This window comes from Miniopterus natalensis, chromosome 14 (assembly GCF_054644295.1).
Source record: "Miniopterus natalensis isolate mMinNat1 chromosome 14, mMinNat1.hap1, whole genome shotgun sequence".
Taxonomy (NCBI): Eukaryota; Metazoa; Chordata; class Mammalia; order Chiroptera; family Miniopteridae; genus Miniopterus; species Miniopterus natalensis.
The window spans coordinates 12,250,998-12,278,795 of NC_142094.1; the positions used below are offsets into that span (position 1 = coordinate 12,250,998).

Sequence of the window (27,798 nt, forward strand, 5' to 3'; positions counted from 1 at the left end):
CCAGTCGGGATTCTTTGAGAGGGAAAGGAAATTTAAGACAATGGTGAAATAGCTCCACTTAAGATAGCAGCTGCCCTAAGGTCTTCCCTCAATGCTAGCTTTGCCAAAACTTAAGGTTTTTAAAGCACACTATCACATTCAAGCCCTCCCTTCAACCCTGAGACTGGCAAGCCCCCCACTGCATCTGGGATCTTGGGCAGGTGGAGCACGCTCAGAATGGCACGGGGGGGAGTACAAACTGGGTAGCAGCTCGTTCTCCTGTGCACGTGCTGCCAGGCCGCAGCATCCTGACAGGTAGGGAAAAACCGAATGCACTCAGTGACAGAGCAGGTGCACTGCTTCATCCCTGCTTCATCCCTGTTTATCGCACACCTCTGAGGTCCCCGACACTGACAGTGAGGTTCTGGAGCCTGGTGGTGAGCAGCAGGGAGCGCCGCCTCAGGAGGGAGTCGGTCAGGGCGGTGGTTCCGACACTTGGATCTCAAGGTTGTTACTCTTAGATGATGGAGGTCCTCAAAGAGTTTTTCTTCATGTAGGTTCTAGCTATCAATTTTTACTACGTAAGAAATTAGAGCTAAGAAAAATTTAGCGATTTGTTTTAAAAGAACAAAAAATAGTCTATTATATGGTAACATAAATAGCATATTCTTGAGAAAAATATTTTTCAAAGCAAAAACCATTTGCAGGAAAGTACCAGTTTTACATTTTTGCAAGTCCTTTAAGTCTGGCCTCAGAGAAGCAGCTGGATTCCCCTACCTGTAGTTGGGCTGCTGCACTATTGCACACCGCACAGCCCTGCACCCACGGCCTTCCCCAACCTTACACCCTTCTTTACGGCTGAGGTGTCAAGTTAACGTTCTGCCCCCTTCTGGGAGACTCACCATGGAGGTGGCAGAATAAGTACCCACAACCATCAAGCATTCGTCCCTAATGAAAACTACTAAGCCAACATTCACGGGAAAATACTTTAATGATGGTTTATAGTACAAAAGAATTAAACAGACGTAAGAGAAATGTGAGGGAGCCTGCAAATCCATAAATTATATTGCTTTAAATCTTGACGTAACCGAGATGCTGAGAACAAACAGGTGTCCCATCAGCAGGTTTCCACTTCTCTTCTCAACGGCAGAGTCTGGGTGACGAGTCCAGCAGAGACCTTGCTCGGCTCCAGTGCTCTGCGTATCACTGACAAGTGCTACATATCAGAAAGCACCCATCTCTGCAGACCCAAGCGACAGTCCATCTGTCTGCAGCTCACTTCAACTGCTCCGTAGGCCCCTTCAGGCTGGACTTCTGATTTCTTTTTTCTTTTTGACCCTGAATTCGAAAGAGCTTCTTCCTGAGCTCCTTCTGCCGCTTCAGCTTCTCTTCCTCCTCCTTCTGCTTTGCTCTGAAGTGCTCTTTATTGAGCAGGTGCCGCTGCTCCTTGGCCTTCCTCACCTTCTCGCGGTGCACTGTACTCAGGGCGTCCAGCAGGGCGAGGACCTGATAGGGACAGGGCCAGTGAGTGCCAGAATATTCCTACCGTTACAGCGTGCTCTCCTCCTAAGTGTCACGGGGCCTAACCGCCTCAGCTGGATCAAAGCTAAAATCAATTCGTGATACGAATGACTGTTAACCTAGTGAAAACTTCTCCTTAACTAGGGAATTAAAATCTGCATGAAGATACACATAGGAGCCTAGTTACTTAGTAAAATAATAATGGCCTTACCACAAAACTACCTTTGTTAATCACTCTTGGATACTATGTAGAAACAATTAAGACAGAGTGACTGGCCAGCTGGGTGCCTATGACTCCCCAGCAAAACCCGTGGGGCAGAGCACCGCTAAACAAAAGGCGGGAAAAGGGCCCAGCCCTTCCTCTAGCTTCCAGCTCTAGTGCCTTGAATTACTCTGGCCCATATCCTTTCCTGATGAAAAGCGAAAATATGGTGGAAATGCCATGTGCTCAGAGCATTATTTTCACACCTAAATGCAACACTCAGAGGAAGCCATTCGTTGACAGTACCTTTCTTTCGTGAGGTTCCCGTATGACGGCTGGTCTCAGCCGGTCCTTTGGCACCTTGCCTGCCTTTGCTTGGGTCTTAGGCTTGTTCTTAAAGGGCAGGGCCTTCTGCAAGGCTTTTGGAATGTGCAGTGAGTTAAAATGTTTCTTTTGCCTCACAATCAGCTGAAAAACAAACAAAGACATAAATTATTATCTATGTGCATTTAAAACTTGCATTAAATCTTCTCAATGGATTGTTGACTTTTTCCACAAGATCAGTAACATCAGAATCTGCTGACCATCAGAAATAAGGATTCACTCATCTATCAAACATGGACTGCCTTGAAAGACATGCACAACTCTAGGCAAAACAGGGAAATATATAGAATATTTATAATTCTTCTAAGAATTCAAATGTGCCCACTTCTACAGTATGGACTATGAGAATCTCAACAGAGTAGATTAACAGATCCAAAGTTTCTTCTAATGGAAAATTCAGGCCTTACCTTTGGGGCACCGAGGTGGTTTTTTCTGGCCTTACAAGAATAATCTAGCTGTTCATCTTGTCTATCAATCTCTCTGGATTTAAAGACACAGTTCTTCCTCTAATCAGAGCCAGTGACCCCACCCCTGATTCTCACTGGGAAATTTAACTTTATTCTGTTTCTAATGGAAGGCCAGCTGAAAAATTTGAGATTTAAACAACAAATGAAGGCAAAGCACACTCTACATTCAATTTTTAAAGTAATCTAAATTCTGTGCTTAAATTGAAATGACCAAAATCCTTAACTGCCTCAGAAATAGTTAATAAATAGAGAGTTTTGACCTAAGCCTTTGCCAAGGTCAACATCAACTATAATAAAGAATATTTCTACCCAGCCAGTGTGGTTTAGTGGTTGAGCATCAACCTATGATCCGGTCAGGGCACATGCCAGGGTTGCAGGCTCGATCCTCAGTAGGGGGCGTGCAGGAGGCAGCCAATCAATGACTCTCTCATCACTGATGTTTCTATCTCTCTTTCTCCCTTTCCCTTCCTCTCTCTAAAATCAATAAAGATATGTATATATTTTTAAGTATTTCTGCTATGTCCTTAAATTTATTATTAAAGATACCATCTACAATAATATTCAATACGCTGTTTTAAGAACCTAAAATGCTTTAAAAATGAAAGAATCAGAGAAATCACCTTCTAAAAGGAGTAAGCACTATAGACTAGACAAGAAGTACCACATCAAAATTTTATTAACTATTTTATAGGAAAAAGTAATGGCTGGAAAAACTTTTGTCTCAAGCAGAATGGCAGACTGATATCCTGAACTACCATCTTATTACAAAACAATTAAATACTCTGCATTAAAAAAAAAGCAAGTGTTTCAAATGTACTGTTAACCTGTGAAGAAAATAATGAAAGTTTTGAGAACAAAATCTAAATGAAAATGAGACTCTAGACAGATACTAAGAACTTAAAATAAAAAAATAGCGATGAGGCCAAATTGGCAAGGACATGGACCAGCAAGAAGGTAAGCTGCTAGTGGGATTCTCACCAGGTATGACTTCAGAACACTATAGGCATCACACACTGAGGTTGAACACATGCATACTCTGTGATCTGTCATCCTTGGGGATCTATGCAACCAAAATGTGTGCTCATGCACACCAACAAGTCACATATATGTGTTCAGGGCAGCATTTACAATGGCTAAATATTGGAATTAAAGTGCATCAGTATATAAACTGACATCATCACATAACAGAATTCTACTCAACAATAACGACAAATGAATGTCTGCTATATACAAGAACATGAGTGAATTTCATAATACTATTTAAAGGAGCCAGGCAAAATATACGCTGTATTTTATAAAACTCAAAAACAGACAGACCTAATTTATATGTCAGGAGTCAGATAGTGACTATCCTTGAGGTAGAGAAGGAGTAGTGACTGTGAGAGGTCGCAAGGGGGCTTCTGTTGTGCTGGTAATTCTATTGCCTCATCCAGGTGATGGCAATCTGGGTGTCTTAAAAATTCACTGAGTTAGCCCAGCTGGTGTGGCTCCAGTGGTTGAGCATTACCCCATGAACCTGGAGGTCACAGTTCAATTCCCAGTCAGGGCACATGCCTAGTTGCCAGCTGGATCCCCAGTAGAGGGCATGCAGAAGGCAGCCAATTGATGTTTCCCTCTCATCGATGTTTCTCTCTCTCTCCCTCTCCCTTCCTCTCTCTGAAATCAATTTAAAAAAATAATAATAATAAATGTATATGGTCGAAAAAAATAGTCCAAAAGAATAGTAAATGAAAAGTTTAAGTCTCTTTTCCAAATCACAGAAAACAACTACTACCACTTTCCATGGTTTCTTCTAAAATAGCCTATGACTCTACAACATGTTCATTCAAACTTAATGTTAGACTTTCTATCTGAAAATTCAAAGCGCAGGAAATATTACATACAAGGCATCTGGACGACCCATACAGAGCCCATGTGTGACTGTACCTTATAGAGAGAATCCTTGTTGGGCTTTAGTTTGACATGATGGGCGAGCCGGAGTTGACCAGTTGTCCGCATTCCTGACCAGGTGTCCTTCTCACCAACTGGTTTCAACAAAGACGTTACTGGATTATAGAAGGTTGGAATGGAGACAGGATACCAAGTTCTCAGGAAGACAATGTCTGGAAAGAGAGGAGGAAATTTACTTTTACATTTTCAGAAGAAGGTTCAGATCCATATGTCAAACAAAAGAACAAAACACTTAACCCAAACTTCTCTAGTTGGCTACACAGTACTTGGAGACAGATTTTACCAGGTGAGCTACTCTTGAATATCACAAAACTTCTACTGGGTGTGAACCACGTGGCTCCAGGTACAGTGGGACTTGGCACACTGCCCAAGATCCTCCAAACCAGGGAAATCTGGAACTGACCTCAGCTTTCTATAGACCTGAACTATACCCTTAACCCACACTAGCTAGAAATCAAGAGCAAATGGTAACACGCTGCTGTGAACATAGCACCGGAGATATTTACCGCTCATCAGCAACTTATCCTCAAAGGTGGCCCGGAAGGCTCCTTCTGGAGTTCGGAGTGCTTTCTTGATCTGTCCCCTTATTCCGCTGACAGTTCGAATCACAGCACCTTCAAACTTGGCAACTTCTAAGGCAGAGTTAAACATTCCCTACAGATATATATATTAAAAAATATATACACACACAATCAGATACTTTACTTTTTAGTTCATAAATACATCCTTGGTTATAAGACATAGAACAACTCATTGAGGGATGATAAAGGTAATAATCAAAATGCATGTCCCCCCTTAAAAGTAGAATTACTAGGTCAAAAAGAATACAACTCTAGCTTTGGCTGGTGTTGCTCAGTGGTTAGAGCATTGGCAAGTGCACCAAAGGGCCATGGGTTCAATTTCTGGTCAAGGGCCTGTTCCTGGGCTGTAGGTTTACTCTCCAGCCCTGGTCTCTCACACATCGATGTTTCTCTCCCCACCCCCCAACTCACTCTCTAAAAATCAATGGAAAAAATATCCTCGGGTGACGATTAACAAAAAATAATACAACTCTATTTTATTTTCCCCAAAATAATGTTAATTAAGACTCTACTGTGCACTCATTAATGTGCACATCACTGACATCGCTGTAGAGTAGATCAAAAGACAACTGTTAGACTGAATCAGCCTAGACAGCCTCTGCTGTCCTCTCACAGGGCTGGACTGCAGCTTACTTCCTATCACTTAGGTGCACACACTCAGAAAATAGAGAGCTACATAAATGCTACATTATAAGAACATTTTATCACCACCTTAACTCTGTGTTAAAGGAAACACCCCCACCAATGAAATTTTCAATAAATGTTCAAGTCACCCTCCTGTGTTATACTGCATAAGGGTCCGTTTCTTTGTACACTTGCCAACGAGTATTTTGAGAACTGCTTTGGCTATTTTTCTACTGATCTGTTTGACAAACCTATGATTTTTCTCTTTTCTTAGCACAAACCAAAAAGGCAAGAAACAAAGCCTAGTGAATGATTACACATTTCAATGTTAGCTCTATGAGTCTCACATGGAAGTAACAGTAACAGCCTCAATTACTAAATATCTCTATTTTACTTCACCTTAAGATTTCTGAGCATATTTAAGTAACAGAAACCAAGAGAAAAAACTAAACTAAAAATATCAAAGACCAAGTTTATAAAAAATTTTAAAAGCCTTTTCTGAAAACATTAGACCTACACTTCAGAAGTATTTCATTCCTCCTTTAATAACACATTTATAAATATGTAAATATACAAATATATATTTATACAGGCCTTACATAAATATACAGACCTTAATGAATGAAGTATTCTTGAAAATTTTATATGGAAAACCAGTTAGCTTTAATTTCTTCACAATTTTTATGGATTTATCCAGATCAAGAACAATTCCTGTGGCAGCTATTCGGAAATCGGGCTAAAAAGGAAACCCCCAAAATTTATGTCAGCAAGAGAAAAACTACAATCCTCTGTGATACAATAAATTACCAAAGTACATTTCAGTTACAATCAGCTGAGAGAAAACAAGAAAGAATATCTGAACATGCAAAACAGTATTTTAAAAAAGCAATCTGAAACTATAATAAACTAACTAAAGCTGATGTCTTCAGTATCTTCCTAAGGGTGATCTCCTAGTAACATAATTTCATGACAGTGACCTATTTGGGATAAAAAGGAACATGAAAACTTGGTTATAATGTTTAAGAAATTGAACTGTGGACCTCCAGGGTGGGTTCCATCTGCTCATTGTTCTCTCTTCTTTTCTGTTAAATGGGGCCACTAAAACCTGCTCTGATTGATCAAAGGAAGACTCAGTGAACATGCTCTGTTAACCCAGCATTACAGGGGGAGTCTTATGTTTAGCTAGTATCTGATATATCCCCAGAACCTAGTATAGCACTTAGCACCTGGTGAACACTGCTTAAATATTTTTAGAAAAATAAGTCCAAAAAGTGCATAAAAATATAAAAATCAGTACCATTACAATTCTTCTGTTATCTCCCTCTTCTCCACTCCCTCAATCTACTTAAAAAGATGTAGGAAAATTTTAAAAAAAGATAAATTTACTATACACACTAAAAATAAGCAATTTTCCACTTAAAAGTTCCATATACATATTCCATATTCAAAATATATCTCAATATGTAAAATAAAACATCCCAGATACTTACTGTTACGCCATCAACAAACTGTATTGCCAAGAATCCAGTTCCTTGTGGAGTGATAGGACCTTAAGTAAACAAAAAAATAGTGAACCACAAAATTCAGAATCTGTTTTACAAAAATACACACTCCAATCCAAAAAGAGAATTGGGATTTCATAAAATGAAAAAAGCAAAACTATAATGATAAAGCCTAAAACGTTTAAATTACCCTAAAGGCAAATTATTCTAACCACATCTCACCCCAAAAGGCTGCTCCACAATGCATGTGCTGCGGCGTGTACTTCAGAAGCCTCTGTCTCCCGTTGTGGTCCTCAATGTAATAGAGCGGGATGGTCTGAAACCTCCTCCACCCCACGGAAAAAATGAGCGGATCTCGGCACTTGAGAATTTTCTTATACCAACGATGTTTCTTCAGACGCATCTGAGAAGAGAAAATTTTTCAATAGAATTATTCAGTGAAAGTATGTCCAAAAAACCTCACTGTCAAGTCACACAGCAAAGGGTACCTACCTGTACATATCCAACACTGCCCTCGCTATTGCCCAAACCACCCAAAATAATTGGGTAATGGGGGTCAAAGTTAAGCACGAATTCACAAGGGATGTTCTCTATCTCAATTCGGACATACATCCCAGGTCGAAAACCCTCATATTGAACTCTTGCTTCATCATCTTGATCTTCAAATTCTGCCCGGTTAAGCTATATATGAGAGGGGGGAGAAAAAGACAATAAAAAACCCACCACGCTGTCATCTTTAATAAATGTAAGATTAATATTTAAAAAATGAGCAATTTCAAAATAAAGGAACCATAAACAGAATTATCTAAGCTTTATCCCAATTAAAAATAATATATATTGTATCTGTACAGTTTGTTCAGAGTATGTCCCAATAATTTTCTTCTCTGTTATTCCAAGGTATAGTAAATTGGGCAACTCAGAAAGAAGCCCTAATGCTGGTCAGCAAACACCCTCAACTTGCCCAGTCCACACTTTCTTACTCACCAAACAATTATTTCATACTCTTTATCTTTTCTTCAAACACCCAATACTCACCCCCTCACCCTCATTCTTAGCTGTTGACTGTTTCCTAATTCTCCCTAAAGTGAAGCAATCTACAAGAATTTCAACAGTCAATCCCTCTACCTGGGTTTACTCCCACATCTAGCCTTTTATTACAGCTCTACACTGTTCAATATGGTAGCCACAGATGGCTTTTTAAATTGAAATTAATTAAAATTAAATAAAAAATTTTAATTCATTTCCTTAGTCACATTTCAAGTGGCCAGGATCAGCATGTGGCTAGTGGCTACAATACAGTACAGCAGAGAAATACATTTCCCTCATCACAGAAAGTTCTGCAGGGTGGTTGTTACAGATTATCCATCAGTCTATTTAATGTCGAGTTTCACTTGCACACTAGGTATCACCTACTCTGGGACATCATTACCTGTTTTTCTCTCATCTTAAAACCTGCTTCCCACTTCCTTCAACTAGTCTCCCATTTTTCTGCTTCTTTCTGAGAAAAATGCCCCAGAAGTTACCTATAGTTGCAGTCTCCATTTCCTTTTCTCCCATTCTCTTAAATTCCCTAAAACTGGACTTGAACTCACACTCCATAAAAATGTGTGCCAGAGTCACTTAAAGGCCTCAACATTCCTAATCCAGTGGTCGATTGTGTCTTAATTGCAGTTAACACATCAGCAAGATCTGAAATAACGTATCACTTCCTTCTACAGTGGCTCTCAGCATACCTCGGATTCTCCTAGATTCCTTATGCCTCCTGAGCACTGCTCCATCCCCACTGCTGCTTCTTCCTCTGTCCAGCCTCTTACAATGGAGTACCCAGGGTCAGTACCGGTCCTCTCCTCTCCTGTCTCTGCACTCACTCCCCATGTCATCCCATCCATTTCATGGCTTTAAGCAGCACCTAGACCTAAGTCCTTGGACCCAACCTCTCTCCAGAACTCCTCACCGACTACTTGACACTTGTCTGAAAGATAACCCAAAACTCAAACACAACAGATCTAAACTTCATCTTCCCAGACAAACCTAAACCAACTAGCTTTTCCATCTGACTTATGAAAACCTAATTCATCCTTATTATCTCTCTCACACAGCTCACATTCAATCCATCAAGAAATCGTATTGGTCTACCTTTCAAATAAAGTATACCCAGAATCTGATTCTCTCTTTCACCTCCACTGCCACACACCTCCCCATCCCAAGTGTGAGTTACTTTAATCGTACTGAACTCTTGCCACAACAACCCTCTCAAAGGTCATAACATCACACATATCCATCCTCCGCTCAAATGGGCCCATTTCACTCTGAGTAAAAAAGTCAAGTCTGTTAAAATAGCCCACGAGGTTCAAGGTGATTTTAAATTGTAAATGCCTGGCCCTAGCTGGTTTGGCTCAGTGGTTAGAGCGTCAGCCTGTGGACTGAAGGGTCTTGGGTTTGATTCTGGTCAAGGGCACATACTTTGGTTGCAGGTACAGTCCCTAGCCCTGGCCAGGTGAGTGCAGGAGGCAACCAACTGATGTGTCTCTCACATCGACGTTTCTCTCTCTCCCCCTTCCACTGTCTGTGAAAAAGCAATGGAAAAAATATCCTTGGGTAAGGATTAAAATAAATTGTAAATGCCTGAAGAGAAGACTTCAGAACTAGCTTTACACTTCTTAGTCACTTTTGTTAAAGGCCAGTACTGACTTGGGACCACTAGGTTAATGACTAACCAGCAGATACTTCTTTGACGATATGACGGCCTACGTTGAGAAAAGCCTGTTGACCACAGTTTCACAAATTATATACTTAACTTGCATAAGGCATACTGGGGTATGTTCCAGCTTACAGAGATCCTTGGTGCCCCCACTTGTCAAGGCACCCACCATCAGCTGCATACACATCTTTGTGGGTCTTTCAGAATGAGTTCAGCATCCTAGGCAAAGAGGCTAGACTATCTCCCTTTCAGCATTCCACATGGCCTCCTTATTTCCACATCTGACCTTAACTTGAAATATCCCCTGAACTCTGACCAAGGTAAGTTTTCAGAAAACCCTTCCTGAAGAACACTAGTGTGTGGATCAGCCACACAGGCCAAGAATCACCTACCCATTCAAATGATCTGATATGGTTCCAGGGAGCAGTCATAGGAATGCTAAGGCAATGTTGGAATTTACATAAACTCACTGTCTCAAATAACTACACTGTGAGATCCTCAAAAGCGGTGGGAGCATCTCGGCATTTCTATTTCCTCAGCACTTAATGCTTGGTACAAAATAGGCTCGGATAGCTTCTGATTTCTTCTGACTGAAGAAACAGATGACTGCATGAGTAAACATGAACAAACACACTCACCTCGGAGTCCACACGAGAGGCACAGAAGGAGGTCAGAGAGCAGGGAGCTAAAGAAGGCTAAGTATGCACAGCACTGTCTACAGCCTTGAAATAAGGCGGACAGGATCTGAGTTTTCTTACCTGCGCTTGTTTCTGCATTTCCCCTTTAAGGTCATCAAAGTACGTGCTTTCTCCTTCATCATATTCTGCATCAAACATCTCCTTCAATTTCCTCTTCTTATCCAAATGCTTTTTCTTGGCACTTTCCTCTGCATCAGGGTCAATTTCTTCCTTAACTTCTTCTTCTGTATCTTCAATCTTAAATTTCCAGAAGAGAAAATTTTGCAAAAGTTTGTGGAGATGTTTTAAAGATTTAAAAAGTTTTATTGAGCTGCAAAAATCTAAGTTATGATCATCACGAAAACAAAACAAAACATAGCCTTGGGCTCTAAATAACATGTTCTGTTACAGAGACACTTAGACATCTGTATTACAGTGAACTGCTCTCCTCAATCCATCTGGGAATGCCAAGTGTGAGTAAAGGAACAGCACATGTCCCCAACCCAGATGCCTCCCAATACTGTTCTAAAGAAATTTTAGGGAGAACAGGGAATTCGTTTTTCTAAATGGCATTATTTATTTTTGTTTAGATATGAGTATTTTCTTTTTTCCCTCTTTTTATTGAATTTACTGAGGTGAAATTGGTTAATGAAATTACATAGGTTTAGGGTGTATAATTCTGTAATACATCATCTGTATATTGTATTGTGTGTTCACCACCCAAAGTCAAGTCTCCTTCCATCACCATTTACTCTTCTACCTACCCCCATCCTCTCACCCACCCCCTCCTCTGGTAATCACTATACTATAGCCTGTGCTCAAGAGTTCTGGAGTTTATTTTGTTTTTACTCAATCGCTTTACCTTTTTCACCCAAACCCCCTCCCCTCTGACAGCTGTCAGTCTGCTCTCTATCTACGTCTGTTTCTGTTTTGTTTACGAAGAGGCGGATGACAAAAGGAATGGTGGAGAGAAGACAGTGACCCAAGAGCTAAAACTTTCAATGACTGAAGAATCATAATGACAAGAAGAGGTAATAAGTGTTATTTCAAAGATAAAGAGTAACAAGTAAACCAATAACCTCTGACCTGTCCCCACCCTCCATGTTTTCAGGAAGGAATCCATCCAGTCTCTAATCTACACAGACAACAAGGTAAGAATTTTTCAAAATAGGCCTCTTTCAGAATATACTGACCACAGATGAAAGACCAGTGGCTGACAGCCAGCCATGGCAAAGTCATACCTGAGTATCCAGACCTGATTTTCCCTTGTGCACGTCTCCTGTTTCCAGGTCTTCAAAGTCACCATAGAGCTCCTCTGGGAAAAGAACATCCAGATGACTGCTCTGTGAACAGGGTCTGCATGTGACAATCTAGTACCCAACTCCAGGTGCAGCGTGTTCTGCATCCCAAACTTCATTTTTACTATTCCCACCGTTACACACCCCAGAAATATCCTGCACTTATAGAGGCAGGATTGTTAAACTGTATTTCATCACCTGCTTGGGTTAAGTAAACAAGCCCAATCCACATTTCCAAACTTTACTTCAACATCCCACACAGCCAAGAGCTACTTTTCCAGTATAAGTATAAGACACTGTAGCAGAGATGCACAGAGACATGGTACGCATGGCCCTGCAGGTGAGACCCAAAACCCAAAAGTTCAAAGAGTGACTTGAAAAGCCACGGCTTAGATAACAGCACATGTGAAAAAGAGCCTCACCAGTAAGCTGAACACAATACAACTGTGTGACACACCTAAGGAAAAATCAGATTACAAAAGAGCAGAACCCAATACAGCGCTGAGCCCACATGAAGGGCCCATTCATTCATTCAGTTGTTTTTGAAGCTCTAAGTTTAGTTATGAATATTACCCTTAAAATAAACAGACAAGTTAAAATTCTTCTGGGGGGCAACTTTAGAAGGGTATTAAAACATTTTCATATAAGAAAGAGTCAAAGAGCCAAAGAGCCAAAGGAAATAGACAAAATGGGAAGATTCCATTGTATTAGAAACAAAAAATATTTAGAAATAATAAATGTGCTAGATCTTTAATTAAGTATTATAAAGGTTTTACTATGTTACCAAAGGACACATGGAATAACTGGCTAACACTTTCAAGCGTTTTACACTCCAGGCACTGCTCGAAGTACTTTACATGTCTTCACTACATTTTCCAACATGATCCAGAGAAGAAGGTATTATTAACATTATCTACTGAACAAATAAAGATTACCATGTGTTTGGAAAGGAAGACTCAGTATCACTAAGATGCCAATTCTCCCTTTAACACAATTACAAGAAAAATAACCACCAAGGCCCGGCCGGTGTGGCTCAGTGGCTGAGCATCATCCTATGCACCAGGAAGTCACCAGTTTGATTCCTGGCCAGGGCACATGCCCAGGTTGCAGGCTTGATCCCCAGTAGGGGTTGCACAGGAGGCAGCTGATCGATGTTTCTCTCTTCCACGTTTCCATCTCTCCCTCCCTCTCTGAAATAAGTAAAAACATATTTTTTAAAAAAATAACCATCAAGGATTTCTAGTCTGGAAAAGATGGTGTAGACACATTTCCTTTGTTATGTATGTAACATCAGCTATGTACATAACATTAACTCCAGAAATAATAAAAGAGCACAAACAATTGAAAACCTCAGGGAAAAAACCTGAAGAACCACATGGAAATTACAGAACTGAAAAATACAATAACAGAAAAAAAAAAAAGCAAAACCTAGCGAGATGGCTCAATAATAAGAGCAGAGATAGAGGACAGAATCAGAGAACTCGAGGCCCAATCAATAGAACTTATCCAGTCTGAACAACATAGTGAAAAAAAGCCTAAAAACAAATGATCAGAGCCCCATGGACCATGGGACAGAAACAAACGATCCACCACTTACATCATCAAAGTCTCAGCAGGAGACTGAAGCTGGAAGAGAGAATGGCTCAAGATTTGGTGAAAGACACACTTACAGACTCAGGAAGCTGAGCAAATCTCAAATAGTAAATCCAAAGAAATCCACACCAAACTTCTGAAAACTAAAAACAAAGGAAAACAATCTTGAAAGCAGCCGTAAAGGAATGACAGATTACTTGTAGGGGCACAAAATTCCATTAACAGGGTATTTCCTCTCAAAAAAGTGGCATGTTTTTCAAGAGCTGAACGAAAGGAACTGTCATCTATGATGAATTCTATATCTGGTGAAACTACCGTTGGGAAATAAAGACATTCTCAGACAAAGAAAAACTACAGGAATTTGTCATTAGCACAATCACCTTTAAAAATGGCTAGAGAAAGTTCTTAAGCAGAAAAGAAATTATAACAGGAGAAATCTAGGAACACCAGGAACAAAGAAAAAACAAACAAACAAAAGATCAGAAATATGAATACCTAAACTATCCTTCTCGTAAGTTTTTAAAATCATATTTGATAACTGGAAAAAAACCAAACTATAGCATCATCTAATACTCAAGCCAATGAATGACATTTTAAAAAGGGGTCTGAATGGAAGAAGCAAGGTTTCCACATGTTACTCAAAGTGGTAAAATGTTGGTGCCAGTGGGGTATTATATTACAATATATATAATGTAATACCCAGAGTAAACATTACAAAAACCATACAAGGAGATACACTAAAAAACACTGTAAACAAATCAAGATAGAAGGAAAGAAAAAGGAAACAGAAAAAACAAAAGAACCAGAGTAAATAATAAAAAAATAATAAAACAGACTTACAAATTACATAAGCATAAGTACCTTAAATGTAAACGGCATAAAAACACATTAACCTACAAGAAACTCACTTTAAATTTAATGACCTAAGTAGGTTGAAAGTAAAAGGATGGAGAAAGATATACTATGCAAACTCAACTTTTAAAAAAGCAAAGTGCTATATTGATATCTCACAAAATAACTTAAGAGCACAAAAAATTATCAGACCAAGAGAGGCAGTCCAGTGTCAGGTGTTGGCTGTCTGACCATAACCCATAACCTTAGGGCTGGAATCCCTCCCTCACCAATGGACTGACTAAAAGGAGACCGTAACATATAATGACAAAAGAATCAATCCACCAGGAAGATGTTACGATCCTAAATGTGTATGCACCAAAATAGAGCAAAAGCTGAGAGAGCTGAGAGAAGAGACAGATAAATCTACAATTACACTGGGTGACTTCAACATCCTCCTCTCAGCAACTGATAAAACTAGACAGAAAATCAGCAAATTTACAGAAGATTTGAACAACACAGTCGACCCATCAGAATCTAACTGACATATATAGAACACTCTACCCACCAAAAGCAGAATACACAATTATTAAAGTACCCACAGCACATCTACCAAGATAGGGCACATTCTGGGTAATACAGCAAATTGCAACAAATCTAAATAGTCCGAAATCATAAGAATATGGCCTTAGAATATAATCTAATTAAACGAAATCAATAACAGAAAGACAATTGGAAAATTTCTAAACATTTGATAATTAAACAACACACTTCTAAATAAAGCATGGATCAAAGAGAAGTCACAAAGGATACATAAAAATGCATAGAACTGAATGAAAATAAAAATACAACTATTATGAAAATTGTGGAGCACAGCTAAACAGTGCTGAGAGGGCAACTTACAGCACTAAATGCTCACATTAGGAATTAGACAAGTTTTCAAACCAAAAACCTAAGACAACTTAAAAGTGCAAAAAACCAGAAGTAAAGAGCAGAAATCAACAAAATTGAAAATTAGAAGAGTGCGTGCACCAAGGACAGGCCATGTGAAGTGGCCATCTACAATCCAAGGAGACAGCGCTCATCAGACGTTAATCCTTCTGGCACTTTGACCTTGACTTTCCTGCCTCCAGAACTGTAAAATGGAGAATGATAAATCTGTTAAAGAAAATCCATCAGAGATGGATTACTTAGAAAATACACTGTGATGATAAATCTACAACAACACATAGCATGGCCAGGCTTGAAGCAAGCAGAACACTTAGAAAGCGATCACATCTTCTGACCTGAAAGAGTATACAGTAAGTACTACATTGTTTCAGTTATTTGGAGAAAATGCCTGTTTGATAACTTTTCTTTCCCAAGTACAGCTCTTTTTATTTTTCTTCTATTCCTAAGGCAAAGACAGCATTTATTGTTCCTTACTTCCCTCTTTCCTTTCTTTTCTCTCTGTTTAGCTAATCCTTACATCTGTGAGTCTGACTTCATTTATTCATCCCAGAGGCTTACAAACTATGGCCTACCCTTGTGTTTTTTAAATTGTGGTAAAACACACCTCCTTGTTTTTGTAAACAAAGTTTTACTGGAATACAGCCATGCTCATTTGCTTACATACTGGCAGCTTTTGTGCTACCAAAGCAGAACTGAGTAGTTGGTACAAGGAATATATGACCTGCAAAGCATAAAATATCTACTATTTACCAAAAATAAAATATTTACAAAACTACCACTTTGTCCTTTATGGAAGAAGTTTGCTGGCCTTTGGTTTATTTACTCATCAAGTAGATACTGACTGCTTGTTATGTTCTAGGCAATGTGCTAGGCATTGAGCACTTATTGGTGAAAAGGGCAGTTTCTGCCCATTAGAAGTTCTCAGTTCATCTGGAGAGACAAAAATGATCTTCCAGACGCCCTCCTTTTCCCCTGTGCTCTTCTCTCTTTCCCTCTCCTCTTTCTCCTCCTGTATTTACTGAACATCTGTGTATTAGGACTGTTCTAGCCGTTGGTGCCTTTTCCTGAGTACCAATTAACTTCTTTTTTATTTTTAATCCTCACTCGAGGACACGCTTAGGAAGAGGAAGAGGAAGAAGAAGAGGAAGAGGAAGAGGAGGAGGGGGGAGAGAGAGAGAAACATCAACCAGAGACAAACATCGACTGGCTGCCTTCCCTACATGCCCTGACCGTGGACCAAACCCACAACCTGGGTATGTACCCTGACTGGGGATCAAACTGGCAACCTTTCGGTGCACACAAAGTTGCTCAACCAACTGAGCCGCTTTCTTCAAGGTCCGTATCTAATGAGTCAGTTGACCAGGGAAAGAAATAAGATCACTATGAAAGGAAGAACCAGAATATTAACCATAACTCCTGTCCGTGTTATCCAAAGCATCTCCCAATTGACTATTATTTTCAACCATTAAACATATGAAAGAGCCCGGCCGGGCGTGGCTCAGCGGATGAGCATCAGCCTAGGATCCAGGAGATCGGGGTTCAATTCCCGGTCAGGGCACATGCCTGGGTTGCGGGCTCCATCCCCAGCAGAGGGCGTGCAGGAGGCAGCCGATGAATGACTCTTTCATCATTGATGTTTCTCTCTCTCTCTCTCCCTCCCCCTTCCTCTCTTTGAAATCAATAAAGACATATTTAAAAAAAAAAAAGATATGAAAGAAATGACAGAGAAGGTGGCCCCACTGAAGAACATGGCCCCTCCTTACCATCCTCTGCCAAGAGCTTAGCAGCATCTTTGTCGTCGTCCCACTTTCCGGTCACGAAGCAATCTCTGATGCTGTTCATGACCTTACACAGAAACATGGACACTTAATTACACACGGAGAGTCCTACTAGCCACCGGCCTCATAAGTAAACAGATATTTACTAATTCAATGGATTTTCAAAGTTTATTAGTGTTCTTAAGGCAATGCAGTTAAACAGCATTTTAGAAAGTTGATCTTACTATTTGCTACTTCAGACTTATTGTGGCTCTCTGAAAACTTAATTCCTTTGACCAATGACAATACTCTGACAAAGAATGAATGTCTTGTATGGGCATTGTAGTGTAAAGAATACTGATGAGGGACTCGGTCTCAGATCTGCCAGGCCATCTAGTATACACACGTAGTGGGTGTTTGGTGCACCTCTCAAATATAGAATTAAACCTTGTACACAACTCTCCATTTCAGAGTCTGTCTCCTGGGGAACCTGACATACAAGACAGCACATGTCGTTCACTGCCCAGGCCTCAAAGCCACACTTGCAGAAACCTTACACAGGTCTGGGCTTTCATGTGAATCATATTTTGGTTATGAATCACACTTTTCATACACAACCTAACTCTCAGAGTAGCCTCAAGCTACCATGATTACAATGGGTGCAAAGGCAAATCTGTCGCCTTACTCGCTCCTTTATGGCTACAATTGTTCACGAAACATTTACTGAATACACCCATTTTAAGACAAGAAATTCTGTAGGCAAACTGTTCCCAAATGAACCTTAGATCATTAAGCTTACTAACTGACAGGGGAAACAAAGATCAAACAAATTTTTTAAAAATTAGAACTTCCATGAAAAGCACTCAACTTACTAGGAAAAGAATGGAACGTCCTCAACGTCATAAAGGGCATCCATTAAAAAACCCACAGCTAGCATCATATTTAACGATGAAAGACTGAGAGCTTTCCCCCTAAGATCAGGAACAGGACAAGAATGTCTGTTCTCACTTCTATTCAATATTGCACTAGATGTTCTAGCCAGGGCAATTAGGCAAGGAATGGAAATAAAAGGCACCCAGTTTAAAAAGAAAATCTGGGCCCGGCCGGGAGTGGCTCAGGGGCTGAGCGTCGACCTAGGATCCAGGCGATCGAGGTTCGATTCCCGGTCAGGGCACATGCCCGGGTTGCGGGCTGCAGCCGATCAATGACTCTCTCATCATTGCTGTTTCTATCTCTTTCTCTCTCCATCTCCTTTCCTTTCTCTGAAATCAATAAAGATATATTTAAAAAATAAAATAAAATAAAATCTGTCTCTATTCACAGATGCTATACTCTAGTATAAAGAAAATCCTAAGGAATCCACTGAAAAACTATCAGAACTAATCAATCAATGAGCTCAGCAAGGTTTAAAATATGAGATTAATATAGAATAAATTTTATTTCTATATATTACCAATAAAAAAAATCCCAAAATGAAAATGAGAAAAAAGTTCTTTTTATAATAGCAACAAAAATAATAAAATGTTAGGAATAAATTCAACAAAAGTGCAAAACTTATACTGTGGTAACTACAAAACATTCTTGAAAGACATTTAAGATCCAAATAAATGGAAAGGTATCCCATGTTAATGGATCAAAAGGCTTAACATTGTTAAGATAGCAATACTATCCAAAGTGATCTATAGACTCAACGCAGTATCTATCAGAATCCCAGCTGGCTTCTTTGTAGAAATGGAAAATTGATCCTAAAATAGAGAAAATCCAAGAGATCCAGAATAGACTAAACAACCTTGAAAAAGAAAACAAAGTTGGAAGATTTACACTTCCAGATTTCAAAACTTACTACGAAACAATGGGAATCAAAACAGGATTGTGCTGGCATAAGGATCAATGGAATTCAATTAAGAGTCCATAAATAAGCCCATGTATCTATAGTCAAGTGATTTTTTTGTCCTGGGTGCCAAGGAAAGGCACTGGGGAAGAAACAGTCTTTTCAACAAATAGTGTTATAGGGCAACTGGATCTCCACATGCAAAAGAATATAGTTATATTCATCTCACATCAAATACAAAAATTAACTCAAAATGGATCAAACACCTTAATGTTAAGAGCTAAATTATAAAACTTAAATGAAAACATAGGAGTAAATCTTCATGACCTTGGATTTAGTAATGGTTTCTTGGATATTATACTAAACACACAAACAGCAAAAATATAGACTGGGACTTCATCAAAATTTAAAACTTTGTGCTTCAAAGGACACAGAAAAAGACAACCTACAGAATGGGAGAAAATATTTGTAAACCATTTCTATTCTGAGTATATAATCTACTCTTACAACTCAACGACAAAAGACAAATAACCCAATTTTTTAAATGAACAAATTATATGACTAGACATTTCTTCAAATAATATATACAAATGGCCAATAAGCACATGAAAAGGTGCCTGACATGATCAACCATCAGAGAAAGGCAAGTGAAAACCACAATAAGACACCACTCACATGCCTTGGGTGGCTATAATCATCATCATAATAATACAGATAATAGCAAGTGTTGGTGAGGATGTGGAGAAATCAAAAGCCACATACACTTTTGTTAAGAAATGTTAAATGATGTAGTCACTTTTGAAAAGAGAAATGGGAGAACATATGAGGAAAACAACTTTAACTGTTTTAATCATATTAACAGTAACATGTAATGTCCTGCTGAAACTGTCTCATGTATAATGTATCAAATAAAGCAAATGAGTGATTATACGATTTTCTAATTTCACCAAACAGGGAATAATTTCTCCAGTGAAAAAACAGTTACAAATGTAAGATAAAAGAGATTCAGTAAAAACCCTGTAGTTCTGAATCCTAATTGGAAATACCTGTATGGAGCCTCTTCAATTTGGCCACTGAAATGGCCTAAAAACAATGACCAACCTACAGCAATGACTATTCCTATGTCTAGACTGTGATGCTGAAATGCCATTTTGTACTAAAAGAAATCAGGGCTTTTTATGACTTCCACTTCTGGCATCAGAAATATAACAAGGTGATGCTGGAACACCTTGTCACATCAGATAGTAAAAAAGCAATCAAGGATCAGTAGGACCGTGTCAGAACATAGGGACCAATGTGAAAAGATTCCCACTGGGCACCGATGGAATAAACCTGAGCATCAATCAGGTTAACAAGTGCAGTGGAAGGAAACACTCAACTATATTTAAGTCTGTGAGTTCAAAATGACACTTAAAAAAAAAAACTGAGTCATTTTTGGAGAATCATTCTGAAAACTGATAAAGAGAATCAAGCATTTATCCTGCTTATATGCGACTGGACAAGCAAACAGTAGATGAGGGGAAGCTTCTCTTATAGAGGTATGCTAGGTAATACACACCACAGAGAAACTTGAACCATTTTACATCCTCATAAAATAATGGATCTAGGCACCAAGGATCAACAGCTTTTAACATCACAAGATGATTTTATGTGCCTCCTAATGAAAAAACATCACCAACTAGGAAGCAGTCTTGCTGAAAATAAAAATCAAACCTAAATCCAATCAAACTTCTAGATGTGTTGTCCACAGGGTAGCTACAACCATGTGGTTATTTAAATTCTAATTAATAAAGATTACATAAAACTTAAAATGAAAAATTTAGTTCTTCTGTCTCATTAGACATTTAAAGTGCTCAACAGCCACAAGTAGCCACATTGGACAGTTCATATATAGATTATTTCCACCATCACAGAGTTCTATTGCTATTTCTCTGTACCAATTTATAGGAAAGACAGAAGAGATAAACTGCACATACAGTTGCAATGGAATCCATAAAGTCCAGAATATGAGAAACTCTATACACCAAATACTTGGTTCCTTAAATTAAACGTAAGGGAAGGGAAAAGATGAACAGAGAAAAGGATTGCGTATTTAAAGACTTAAAAGGCACAGTGAAAACCAACCCCCCCCCCAAAACCTGGTAAAAGTAAACTATGGTGTATATGATGCAAATGTGGAGCATGAAATGATGAAGGAAATGATTACCACAGAGTCGTGGTTCCTTCTGCAGGGAGGGGAAAGATCAGGACTAGGATGGGCACATGGTGGTCACAAAGGTCCTCACCTAGTAATCCGTTAAGTTAAACAACTATTTTATGTAGTCTTCTAAAATCTGCGTTAAATTTTACCATAAAAAAAGGTTACATGATATCTCATAAAGTACATAAGTGCTACTCAGTAAATTAAAACAGCTAATGAGATAATGACTGGACTTCTCTGAGGCGTGACATTTAAGCTAAACGGAATGATCAAAAGAAGCCAGCTTGGGAAGATCAGAATATTCCAGAAGAGAAAACAGAGGAGCCAGAGGTGTAAGATCAGATTAAGCCTGGCATGTTTGAGAGCTGAATGAATCCAAGTGTGACTAGTGATGAGCAAGGAAAGAAAATTTACCACCAGTGTCACAGATTCATTTGTTTACAAACAGCATAAATTAGAACTGCTAACTCAGGGACACTAGATTTATTCAAATTATAAAACAAAATACTTTAAATGTATAAAACTTAAGTGCAATGCATCAAATACTATCCATACTAAAAGCAGAACATTTTCCTTTTCTCTATCACATAGGCACATGGTCTGACTAAACTCAGAACATTTCATTGCTTAGGATGCATGTAATAGTCACTCCCACATCTGGGAAAATATTCTGTTATCTTATAAAATAACAAGTAGGCAAGACTGAAATCACATCATCTTCTTTTACAACAATTCTCTAATTCTCTCATAAATCAAACACACTAACCATATTCAGCCTTACCTCCTCTAAGTCCCAATCATGGGGCACCTCCAAGTGAAATCTGGAACAGTCCAAAGAGTCAGCCTTGTACTTACACTCTCTGGCAGGCTGGCTGACACGAAACAACCCTCCAAGCTCCTCCTTGGCGTCACCATCTTCTTCATTATCCTCTGCCACTAAAGAGAACACCGAGATGGAAGAGTGAGAAGAAATCTACAGCCTGGAGAACTTGGGACTGAGGGTCCCTCCCTGTGGTAGCAATGAATGGTGGTGCCCTGAGCACGAGCCAGAGAAAAGCCAGGGAAGTGCTGCTTAACATGTCGGGGTGACTCCTGCCTTCCTGCAAGGCAGCAGCAGAGTCCACTGAGGAGGGAGAACAGGGTTGGGAAGGGAAGCGACATTTACAGGCAGAACTTTCAGTTATCAGTTCCTCTGGAAGAATGCTGAGTCTCTAATCACTAAGAGTAAGTAAGCAAACGCTGAATGGAAATCAGTCCACACCAACCTCTTGAGTCAATGTCCCTAGCTCACACAGACTCCTTTAGCCTTGTTCTAACCATGTAGTAACTAGGGACCACAATATAAAGCCCACCACTTTACATTTCCTTGGCACTAAATTCTACCCAAAAACATTCTCATGAAGGACTTCGTACAGAGGGTACAAGATGACGTAATGAAGAGTATTCTCGTCACGGTCTATGGCAAACCCAAAAATCTGTTTCATACGGCCAATTATGGTTCTCATAAACTGATCATTAAAAACATCTGCCAAATACAAACTATGACAGCCAGAAATATCTTATGGAGATGACAAGTACCACTCAAATCTCCTGCCAATTTCCTCATTGCCTTTTCAGAAAAGTCTAAGAAATTATAATGCTTCTAGATCCGAACCAGAGCTCTTTTACCTGTCCCATAAATAAGCTTTTGAAGATTTGGAGTTACTTGTTGCTGCCTCAGAAAGGCCTCAGCTGCCTTCCTGGAGAGGTCTTCCTTCCACTTGAGGGCACCTGAAAGGACCAATGCCAACATCAATTAAGTCTATTGCCTCTGCTTCAAGCTCACTGCTCATTCATTCTGAAATCCTTCCATGAGGTACAACATTTGAACAGTTAATATCCAAATCAGCAGATCCTCAAATGCAGACATTCTATTTGTAGAACACTTCAGTGCCAAGCTTATAATGGCAGTGAAATTAAATTTAAGCATACCTGAAGTTTCTGTGGAATAATTATTTTCTTCCTTGTAATCTTCCTCTTTGAGTAAGTCTTCTATATCACTGGTCTCATCAATTAAGTCCTCTGACCCCTGTTTCTGACCAATGACCACTTGAGAAGGCTTCGGAGACTTTTTCCTAATAACCTCTTCATTTTCTGAACCCTTTTCCTCTGCACTGAGAGAGGAGCTTTCCTCAGACTCATCTTCAGATGCAAATGCCTCTTCAGCTGCGCAATCACCGGAATCTGAAAAGGTGAGGGCTGCTTTTTTCATTTTCTTCTCAAGATTCAAACTGTGACTCAGACCATTACTTTGTAAAAGACATGGTTTACTGCCTTTTTCTGTCATCTTAGATTGTAAAATATCCCCCTCTTCCTCTGCAGTGGAGCCCTCATCTTCACTGCTTTCATCAGCTTCCTCTACTTCTCCCTCATCCTCTGAGCTCCTCTCAAGGTCATCGTCACTGTCAGCAAATGCTGGCAAATCTATCTCAGTGTCTTCTTCCACCTCAAGTCTCTGCCGTTTGACACCATTATCAGCCATATATACTTCACCAGTCATCTCAGCATCTTCTTCCTCTTCTGTTTCATCACTAGAGCTATTTTTCAACCTGTCACCTTCAGACATTTCTTCATCATCTTCAGTATCACCACCTCCAGACTCATCTCCCTCACCTCCAAAAACAGCTTTTCGACGTATTCGACCAGTTTTTAAATCCATCTGCTTTTCCTCTTTTGGCATCCACAACCTACATAACCAAGTAAAGCAAAATAATTGAATTTGTGCAACAATCCACTAACCTAGAAATGTCAACTCAATAAATATGCAAAGTAGAAAACACTGTCAAGGAATGGTTTTAAATGACATAGCATAGACAGGAATGATTTGATAAATACTACAATAGTTAATAAGCAAACTCATATATAGTTTCCTAACAACACTCTTCCAAAAAACTTAGAGAGAGAATAAAGAGATAACTTAAAAAAGAAAAAAAAGACAGACTAATTTTAGGGGAAAAAATGCTCAAATTGGAAGTATTTAATAGATTTTTTTAGAAGATTAATCACTTCCAAGCTTGAAACAGATGATCTTGGAATATGGCTGACTCCAGGTTCAAGGCAGGTCCAAAGCAAGCCTGGAACATCCTGTTGTGTCAACAAGCCGGGAAGTGCTCAAGGAGCAAAAGGAATATGCCAAAAGGACCCGAGACAGGCTAAAAGGATGATATAGGCATCAGAAAGAATAATAATAGGAACAGGACAATAACAAATAAAATAAACAACAAAAGTCCACTAGTTAACAGTGATACTAAAATAAAGGGGTGGAAGGGAAAGCTCCTTGTTAAAGAATGCCAGCTAACAAATACAGAAGAATAACATTAAGAATATTGCCATTTTGGCCATTTTGCCCTGGCAGGCTTGGCTCAGTGGTTAGAGAGTCGGTCTGTGGATTGAAGGGTCTTGGGTTCAATTTCCAATCAAGGGCATGTACCTCAGTTGCAGGCTGGATCCCTGGCCCCGGGCAGAGCACCTGTGGGAGGCAAACAATCAATGTGTCCCCCTCACATTGTTGTTTCTCTCTGTCTCTTCCACTCTCTTCTACTCTCTCTAAAAAAAAAAAAATCAATGGAAAAAATATCCTCGGGTAAGGATTAATACACACAAAAAATCATATTGCCATTTGCCCAGGCCAGGTGGCTTGGTTGGGGCACATATAGGACGCAAGCAATAGATGCTTCTCTCACATCAATGTTTCTTTCTCTTTCTCTCTCTGAACATCAATGAAAGAATATCCTCAGGTGAGGATTTAAAAAAAAAGAAAGAAAAAAGAATATTGCCATTTTGAAATCACCAATGCAGTACTTGATAAAGAATCACTAAGACGCTAAATCAAGTCCTGGCCAGTGCGGCTCGGGTGGGCATCCGTGCACTGAAAGGCTGCCAGTTCAATTCCCAATCAGGGATATAGGCTTGATCCCCAGTAGGGGGTGTGCAGGAGGCAGCCAACTGACGTTCTGCTCTCACATCGAAGTTTCTCTCTCTCCCTAAAAATTAATAAAAAATATTTAAAAAAGTAAAAGATGCTAAATCCACAGGATGAAATAAAAAATTATGAAGCTATTTAATGTAGTTTATATAAAATTGTGAAAAAAATCAGGAAAATACTAAAAATGTATTAAGAGAGAATGGACAAGTTAGAATACACCAATAACAAAATGATGACTATATAAAAAGATTGCAGAGAAAAAAAAAGAAATACTCACAATACAGACATAGAAATTTTACATGAATTATGACTATGTTAGAAAGACTGTCCATGTAGATGAGGAAGACCAGAAGAGTACTTAAAAATAGCTAATAACACTGACCGTAACAACAGGAATCTTTTAGTTAATACTTGTTATCTGCATCATGAGAAATAGTTTATGTACACTATTGTATTTAATCATCACAATTCCTATGAGATTATGAAATTGTGGCTTAGAGAGAAGTTTTCCCCAAATAGTAGGCCTACTATACTCTACCATGCTATACCACCTGTTAGTTAAGGGGCAGCAGACGATTTTCATTTGTATTTATTTATAGTAAGTTATAAACTAGATAATCCGAATCATTTTCAGAATGATTTTTATTGAGAGTCACAAATCACTACATTAAAACCTAAATGCCCACTAAGTACAAGGTATACAAATTCCCAACCCAGACTGAAAATAATTCACACACATTAATAAGCCACACGGTACTGGAAACTGACCCACAGGAGATACCAACACAACGTAAGTAAAACTTTGAGAGATAAGGTGTGGCTTCTGGACAGCCACATGTACAAGCTCCCTGACTCTGCTTGTTCTACTATCATGACCACTAAAAGAGCACCAAGTGGCATCAGGTCTTCTAAAAAGCAATCTACGGAAAAGGTTTTGTGATAGTTAAGAATATTCTGGGTCTCTCCCGACCGGGCGTGGCTCAGCGGTTGAGCATCGACCTAGGATCCAGGCGATCGGGGTTCGATTCCCGGTCAGGGCACATGCCGGGGTTGTGGGCTCAATCAATGACTCTGTTATCACTGATGTTTCTGTCTCTCTCTCCCTCTCCTTTCCTCTCTCTGAAATCAATAAAGATATATTTAAAAAAAAGAATATTCTGGGTCTGTTAAAAACGGAATTCTCCATATTCTTTCAAGAAATGTCATGTACCAAAAAAAAGGTAAAAGTCATGTAATGTCACCTAAGGGAAGAGTATATGCACGTACAAAACAAAGCCAAACAAAACAACCTGGAATGAATTCCAAAGTGTACTATGATGGCAGTTATGGGTGATATAATCTTCTGTAGTATAGTTTTTAAAAAAATTAAAAACAGAAAAATAGCAAACTTACCCTTGATTATCTATATCCTCTGACCCCAGTGGTCTGGAATTGGAAAAAAGTGTCACTCTACTTGAAGCCATCTTGGCATCAATGGTGGAATGGGTGGAAATGAGACTCTGGACCAGTTCATGGGTGGGCTTAGTCTCGTCCTGTCAAGGTGACAAAGAAAGGGAAAGTGAGGAATGCACAAGGATTCTCAAGAGACACATACTGGTTTCAACTACTTTCTCAAAATTACCCTAAACATAACTCCTGAAAACCCTTCTTACTGCCTCAAAAAGAAAATTCTTTCAACAAAGCCTAAAATTGATTTGTCTTCATTTAACTTTTTCAAAGTGCATGCAGTATTCAACGTGGTAACCTAAATACTTAGCTAGGAAAACCCTAGGTGCTGATGCTACAGAATGCACTCATCTTAGCCCAATAAAAATCCCATTTTAGAAAAAGGAAAGAAATAAAAATCTGGAGTCCATTAAAAAAAAAAATTTGCTACCTTTGACCCCAAAATTTCACTTCAATGAATTTATTGCACAGAAAGATCCCTCCCAGTGAGCAAAGCAGTATGTACAAGGTCTCACTGTATCACTGTTCAGACTAGGGGACAAGGGATGAGACCATCAGCACTCCAAAAACTGCTTCAGTAAATGAAGTTTATCCATGCAATGCAATACTACACAACTGAACAGAGACAGAGGCAGCTCTGCAAACACTAACAGGGAACAGAATTACATATTCGTAGGTGCCCCCAAAACTTGTAAAAGCATTTATATTTAGATCCTCTATAACAAATATTATTTCTCTCTCACACATACACACGCACAGATAACACATTATGGTATTTACATACAATATATAATAATCTAAATAAACAGAGCTATGAAACACATTGATTTTATATAAGGAGAGATGGAAGTATAGGCACTAAACTGCTTACAGTGCTCATGTTGGGAGATGTGGGATACCCTGTGAATCTTGCAGCAGGGAGGTACAGAGTACATGACTTTTACTTTCTGCTTGATGCAGTTAAATATTCTGCGTATTTACAATGGGTATTATCATAAATATGAATACAGATTAAAAAGCTCTGACTAGATTACTTCCTGTGACTGCCCTCACCAATTCCTGGAAGCCATGGCTGCCACCAAGGTCGACATAGACAGCATCTTTGTCATACAGCACACCACCAACTCCAGAGAGAGGGGCATAAACCAACTTCTCCTTTTCATTCAAACAGCGCTTCTTTTGTTGTTCAGGAAGGGCACAGGGGTCTGGTAGGAAACTGATGTCACTCACAGCAAAATCTCCTACACCTGGAAGACAGACAGGAAGATGGCTTCAGCTGACAAATCTATCAACCGTCGGCAGAAATGGCCATAGTCGAAAGGCTTCAATCATAAGGGCA

At 39.3% G+C, this 27,798-nt stretch overlaps 1 protein-coding gene across 1 annotated transcript in view; it reads right to left on the reverse strand.

Moving 5' to 3' along the window:
• Positions 1-951: 951 nt before the first annotated feature.
• BMS1 (BMS1 ribosome biogenesis factor) overlaps positions 952-27,798 on the reverse strand; it is a 34,750-nt gene continuing 7,903 nt past the window's right edge. Inside the window, exons 7-22 of the mRNA XM_016206973.2 lie at positions 27,513-27,706; positions 26,406-26,545; positions 23,021-23,775; positions 22,718-22,819; positions 21,831-21,985; positions 17,025-17,106; positions 11,830-11,903; positions 10,670-10,846; positions 7,703-7,891; positions 7,433-7,613; positions 7,199-7,257; positions 6,322-6,444; positions 5,010-5,157; positions 4,480-4,655; positions 2,009-2,170; positions 952-1,485 (exon numbers count right to left, since the gene is read on the reverse strand). Of these exons, the coding sequence (XP_016062459.2) occupies positions 1,255-1,485; positions 2,009-2,170; positions 4,480-4,655; positions 5,010-5,157; positions 6,322-6,444; positions 7,199-7,257; positions 7,433-7,613; positions 7,703-7,891; positions 10,670-10,846; positions 11,830-11,903; positions 17,025-17,106; positions 21,831-21,985; positions 22,718-22,819; positions 23,021-23,775; positions 26,406-26,545; positions 27,513-27,706 (2,948 nt within the window). The 3' untranslated portion in view covers positions 952-1,254. The remainder of the gene's footprint in view (positions 1,486-2,008; positions 2,171-4,479; positions 4,656-5,009; positions 5,158-6,321; positions 6,445-7,198; positions 7,258-7,432; positions 7,614-7,702; positions 7,892-10,669; positions 10,847-11,829; positions 11,904-17,024; positions 17,107-21,830; positions 21,986-22,717; positions 22,820-23,020; positions 23,776-26,405; positions 26,546-27,512; positions 27,707-27,798) is intronic.